General features: G+C 42.1%; 1 protein-coding gene across 2 annotated transcripts in view; it reads right to left on the reverse strand.

The window, feature by feature from the left end:
* Window positions 1-6,709, reverse strand: part of LOC110503240 (rho guanine nucleotide exchange factor 26) — an 81,445-nt gene that overhangs the window by 38,765 nt on the left and 35,971 nt on the right. For both annotated transcript variants that reach the window (XM_036961332.1, XM_036961333.1), the window contains exons 9-10: window positions 4,521-4,595; window positions 4,266-4,355 (exon numbers count right to left, since the gene is read on the reverse strand). In XM_036961332.1, coding sequence (XP_036817227.1) covers window positions 4,266-4,355; window positions 4,521-4,595 — 165 coding nt within the window. The remainder of the gene's footprint in view (window positions 1-4,265; window positions 4,356-4,520; window positions 4,596-6,709) is intronic.

Genomic DNA, 6,709 nt, shown 5'->3' on the forward strand with positions numbered 1-6,709 from the left:
TCATGTATGACCAGTAGAGAAACGTCATGTATGACCAGTAGAGAAACATCATGTATGACCAGTAGAGAAACGTCATGTATGACCAGTAGAGAAATGTCATGTATGACCAGTAGAGAAACATCATGTATGACCAGTAGAGAAACGTCATGTATGACCAGTAGAGAAACGTCATGTATGACCAGTAGAGAAACATCATCTATGATCAGTAAAGAAACATCATGTATGACAAGTAGAGAAACGTCATGTATGACCAGTAGAGAAACATCATGTATGACCAGTAGAGAAACATCATGTTCCCTCCCTGTGTCTCCTGGGAGACGGCTGGGGAAACGTCATGTATGACCAGTAGAGAAACGTCATGTATGACCAGTAGGGAAACATCATGTATGACCAGTAGAGAAACATCATGTATGACCAGTAGAGAAACATCATGTATGACCAGTAGAGAAACATCATGTATGACCAGTAGAGAAACATCATGTATGACCAGTAGAGAAACATCATGTATGACCAGTAGAGAAACATCATGTATGACCAGTAGAGAAACGTCATGTATGACCAGTAGAGAAACATCATGTATGACCAGTAGAGAAACATCATGTATGACCAGTAGAGAACCAGTAGAGAAACGTCATGTATGACCAGTAGAGAAACATCATGTATGACCAGTAGAGAAACATCATGTATGACCAGTAGAGAAACATCATGTATGACCAGTAGAGAAACATCATGTATGACCAGTAGAGAAACGTCATGTATGACCAGTAGAGACACATCATGTATGACCAGTAGAGAAACATCATGTATGACCAGTAGAGAAACATAATGTATGACCAGTAGAGAAACATCATGTATGACCAGTAGAGAAACATCATGTATGACCAGTAGAGAAACATCATGTATGACCAGTAGAGAAACATCATGTATGACCAGTAGAGAAACATCATGTATGACCAGTAGAGAACCAGTAGGGAAACGTCATGTATGACCAGTAGAGAAACATCATGTATGACCAGTAGAGAAACATCATGTATGACCAGTAGAGAAACGTCATGTATGACCAGTAGAGAAACGTCATGTATGACCAGTAGAGAAACGTCATGTATGACCAGTAGAGAAACGTCATGTATGACCAGTAGAGAAACGTCATGTATGACCAGTAGAGAAACGTCATGTATGACCAGTAGAGAAACGTCATGTATGACCAGTAGAGAAACGTCATGTATGACCAGTAGAGAAACATCATGTATGACCAGTAGAGAAACGTCATGTATGACCAGTAGAGAAACGTCATGTATGACCAGTAGAGAAACGTCATGTATGACCAGTAGAGAAACATCATGTATGACCAGTAGAGAAACATCATGTATGACCAGTAGAGAAACATCATGTATGACCAGTAGAGAAACATCATGTATGACCAGTAGAGAACCAGTAGGGAAACGTCATGTATGACCAGTAGAGAAACATCATGTATGACCAGTAGAGAAACGTCATGTATGACCAGTAGAGAACCAGTAGGGAAACATCATGTATGACCAGTAGAGAACCATCATGTATGACCAGTAGAGAAACATCATGTATGACCAGTAGAGAACCAGTAGGGAAACGTCATGTATGACCAGTAGAGAAACATCATGTATGACCAGTAGAGAAACATCATGTATGACCAGTAGAGAACCAGTAGGGAAACGTCATGTATGACCAGTAGAGAAACATCATGTATGACCAGTAGAGAAACATCATGTATGACCAGTAGAGAACCAGTAGGGAAACGTCATGTATGACCAGTAGAGAAACATCATGTATGACCAGGAATAGCCATCGAACGTTCCTCCAAATCAGACAGACAGCTAAAGGTAATGTCTTCACAATACCTAATGGAACGGGCTTTTAAAAGCTACAATCCTCAGTTGCTATGTTCATTTTTTTAAAACTTATAAACCAATGATATATTCCCATTGGTTCTTACAAAATGACGTCTCATGGAGTTCAGTTTAACTGTCGTACCCCCATCAGAACACAAAACATCAGCTTGTTTTACTCTGTCTGTAAACAACCTACATATAAACAAACATTGTATAGACTCATAACACGGTTAAAACTATCAATTTCATGTCAGGGCTGGTCAGTCCTTGCATCCATAGCTCTGTCTACGAATTTCTCCAGGCCCTTCTCTCAGCTTTTTAACCCAAGACACATTGGCAGAGGGACGCTTTTGTTATTGTTTCTGTTTAAGATGGAAATCACACAAGGGGAAACCGGGCCACGGTTTGTTTTTGTTGACTAACGGAGGACGGGAGCGTTTGGTAAACACATCTGCAGTACGTAACCTGCTGTTCTATCACGCCTGCAGTGATGTCAGAGGGGAGAGAAAGTAGCTTCTTTGTTGCTGTTGTAACATCCCAAACGTACCCGGTAGTTTCACCATTAAGGATTCTACCGTTAAAAACACTTCTGCATGTCAATGCTACTCTCTGGCATGGATTCTTAACTGTCCATAGTATCTCATAGGAGCTTAACAGTTCTTCAGGGTTTACAGTAGGTTAACAGCTATAGACCCACTGGGTGACTACAGACAGCCATAAAACCCAGTCAGAAAAACCCAGCTATAGACCCACTGGGTGACTACAGACAGCCATAAAACCCAGCTATAGACCCACTGGGTGACTAGAGACAGCCATAAAACCCAGTCATAAAACCCAGCTATAGACCCACTGGGTGACTACAGACAGCCATAAAACCCAGCTATAGACCCACTGGGTGACTAGAGACAGTCATAAAACCCAGCTATAGAGACAGCCATAAAACCTAGCTATAGAGACAGCCATAAAACCCAGCTATAGAGACAGCCATAAAACCCAGCTATAGACCCACTGGGTGACTAGAGACAGTCATAAAACCCAGCTATAGAGACAGCCATAAAACCCAGCTATAGAGACAGCCATAAAACCCAGCTATAGAGACAGCCATAAAACCCAGCTATAGAGACAGTCATTAAACCCAGCTATAGTCCCACTGGTGTGAATAGAGACAGTCATAAAACCCAGCTATAGAGACAGTCATAAAACCCAGCTATAGAGACAGTCATAAAACCCAGCTATAGAGACAGTCATAAAACCCAGCTATAAAACCCAGTCATAAAACCCAGCTATAGAGACAGTCATAAAACCCAGCTATAGAGACAGTCATAAAACCCAGCTATAGAGACAGTCATAAAACCCAGCTATAAAACCCAGTCATAAAACCCAGCTATAGAGACAGTCATAAAAACCAGCTATAGAGACAGTCATAAAACCCAGCTATAGAGACAGTCATAAAACCCAGCTATAAAACCCAGTCATAAAACCCAGCTATAGAGACAGTCATAAAAACCAGCTATAGAGACAGTCATAAAACCCAGCTATAGAGACAGTCATAAAACCCAGCTATAGAGACAGTCATAAAACCCAGCTATAGAGACAGTCATAAAACCCAGCTATAAAACCCAGTCATAAAACCCAGCTATAGAGACAGTCATAAAAACCAGCTATAGAGACAGTCATAAAACCCAGCTATAGAGACAGTCATAAAACCCAGCTATAGAGACAGTCATAAAACCCAGCTATAAAACCCAGTCATAAAACCCAGCTATAGAGAGGAGTCATAAAAAACAGCTAGAGACAGTCATAAAACCCAGCTAGAGAGACAGTCATAAAACCCAGCTATAAAACCCAGCCATAGAGACAGCCATAAAACCCAGCTATAGAGACAGTCATAAAACCCAGCTATAGAGACAGTCATAAAACCCAGCTATAGAGAGTCATAAAACCCAGCTATAGAGACAGTCATAAAACCCAGCTATAGACCCACTGGGTAAATAGAGAGTCATAAAACCCAGCTATAGACCCACTGGGGTAAATAGAGAGTCATAAAACCCAGCTATAGACCCACTGGGTAAATAGAGAGTCATAAAACCCAGCTATAGACCCACTGGGTAAATAGAGAGTCATAAAACCCAGCTATAGAGACAGCCATAAAACCCAGCTATAGAGACAGTCATAAAACTCAGCTATAGGGACAACCATAAAACCCAGCTATAGAGACAGCCATAAAACCCAGCATATAGACCCACTGGGTAAATAGAGAGTCATAAAACCCAGCATATAGACCCACTGGGGTAAATAGAGAGTCATAAAACCCAGCTATAGACCCACTGGGTAAATAGAGAGTCATAAAACCCAGCTATAGACCCACTGGGGAGAATTCCAAGCCCATCTCCATACCTTGATCTTAAAGTCCAGTTGAGAGTTGATGGTGTACATCATCTCTGTTCTCTCCATGGTACGGGCTCCTTCGTTACACTGACGCACCACCTAAAACACACAGGTATTAGCACTCACAGACACGTGCAGATACACGCAGGCTCACATACAAAGACCATGGGGGAAACACAGGCTCCTTCCTTGATCTCGTGTTGAGATGGGCCTTTGACCTTTGACTTGGCATCAATTTGGGTTTGACACCAGTTGACCTCTCACCTTGCTGACTGATTGAAGGGCTTTCTTACAGGCCTCATACTGAGATGAGCCTTTAGAAGCCTTCTGACAAATGACCTGAAAAACAGAGAGAGAGGTCAGAGGTCAGAGCAGATCACACACACGCACACAGTGGCTGTGTGCACAGTAGAATATGATGTCATAAAGGCTGTGTACACAGTAGAGTATGATGTCATAAAGGCTGTGTACACAGTAGAGTATGATGTCATAACGGCTGTGTACACAGTAGAGTATGATGTCATAAAGGCTGTGTACACAGTAGAGTATGACGTCATAAAGGCTGTGTACACAGTAGAGTATGATGTCATAAAGGCTGTGTACACAGTAGAGTATGACGTCATAAAGGCTGTGTACACAGTAGAGTATGATGTCATAAAGGCTGTGTACACAGTAGAGTATGATGTCATAACGGCTGTGTACACAGTAGAGTATGATGTCATAAAGGCTGTGTACACAGTAGAGTATGATGTCATAAAGGCTGTGTACACAGTAGAGTATGACGTCATAAAGGCTGTGTACACAGTAGAGTATGATGTCATAAAGGCTGTGTACACAGTAGAGTATGATGTCATAAAGGCTGTGTACACAGTAGAGTATGACGTCATAAAGGCTGTGTACACAGTAGAGTATGATGTCATAAAGGCTGTGTACACAGTAGAGTATGATGTCATAAAGGCTGTGTACACAGTAGAGTATGACGTCATAAAGGCTGTGTACACAGTAGAGTATGATGTCATAAAGGCTGTGTACACAGTAGAGTATGATGTCATAAAGTAGAGTGTGTGTGAGATCAGCTAGTTAACCACTTTGTTATTCCTGGGAGAGGCTTCCAGAACACATCTCTCACTAACGCTGCTTTCATGAACACACACACACACACACGCGCGCACACACACACACACACACACGCGTGCACACACGCGTGCACACACGGACACACACACACACGCGCGCGCACACACACACACGCACAGCGGTTGGAATCATTAAGTGTAACCAAAACTTTCCCAGGGCTCAAAAGCCTCCTACTCCATGGCCTATAGTCCTGCCTTAAACCTCAAGGGAATAACTACAACAGGGAAGGAGAGAGAAGGAGAGAGAAGGAGAGAGATAGAACAGTAAGTGAAAACATTAGTAAAATAATTGGTAAAAACGAGGGACCAATGAATGACAGAATGAACAAGCATTTCTAGGTCAATGGAGTTAGGAGCTGAGCTCTTTGAGCCAGTTAAGACTAAGGCTACAACAGACAAATTCTACAGTAGATTAAGGCTACAGTAGACTAAGGCTACAGTAGAATAAGGCTACAGTAGACTAAGGCTACAGTAGACTAAGGCTACAGTAGACTAAGGCTACATTAGACAAAGGCTACATTAGACAAAGGCTACAGTAGACTAAGGCTACAGTAGACAAAGGCTACAGTAGACTAAGGCTACAGTAGACTAAGGCTACAACAGACAAAGGCTACAGTAGACTAAGGCTACAACAGACAAAGGCTACAGTAGACAAAGGCTACAGTAGACTAAGGCTACATTAGACTAAGGCTACAGTAGACTAAGGCTACAGTAGACTAAGGCTACATTAGACTAAGGCTACAGTAGACTAAGGCTACAGTAGACTAAGGCTACAGTAGACTAAGGCTACAGTAGACTAAGGCTACATTAGACTAAGGCTACATTAGACTAAGGCTACAACATACTAAGGCTACATTAGACTAAGGCTACATTAGACTAAGGCTACAGTAGACTAAGGCTACATTAGACTAAGGCTACGGTCGGTGAAGGCTACAGTAGGTGAAGGCTGCATTAGACTAAGGCTACATTAGACTAAGGCTACAGTAGGTGAAGGCTACATTAGACTAAGGCTACTGTAGGTGAAGGTTACATTAGACTAAGGCTACAGTAGGTGAAGGCTACAGTAGATGTAGGCTACATTAGACTAAGGCTACAGTAGGTGAAGGCTACATTAGACTAAGGCTACAGTAGGTGAAGGCTACATTAGACTAAGGCTACTGTAGGTGAAGGTTACATTAGACTAAGGCTACAGTAGGTGAAGGCTACATTAGACTAAGGCTACAGTAGGTGAAGGCTACATTAGACTAAGGCTACAGTAGGTGAAGGTTACATTAGACTAAGGCTACTGTAGGTGAAGGTTACATTAGACTAAGGCTA

Source organism: Oncorhynchus mykiss, chromosome 24 (genome assembly GCF_013265735.2).
Source record: "Oncorhynchus mykiss isolate Arlee chromosome 24, USDA_OmykA_1.1, whole genome shotgun sequence".
In the NCBI taxonomy this organism is placed as follows: Eukaryota; Metazoa; Chordata; class Actinopteri; order Salmoniformes; family Salmonidae; genus Oncorhynchus; species Oncorhynchus mykiss.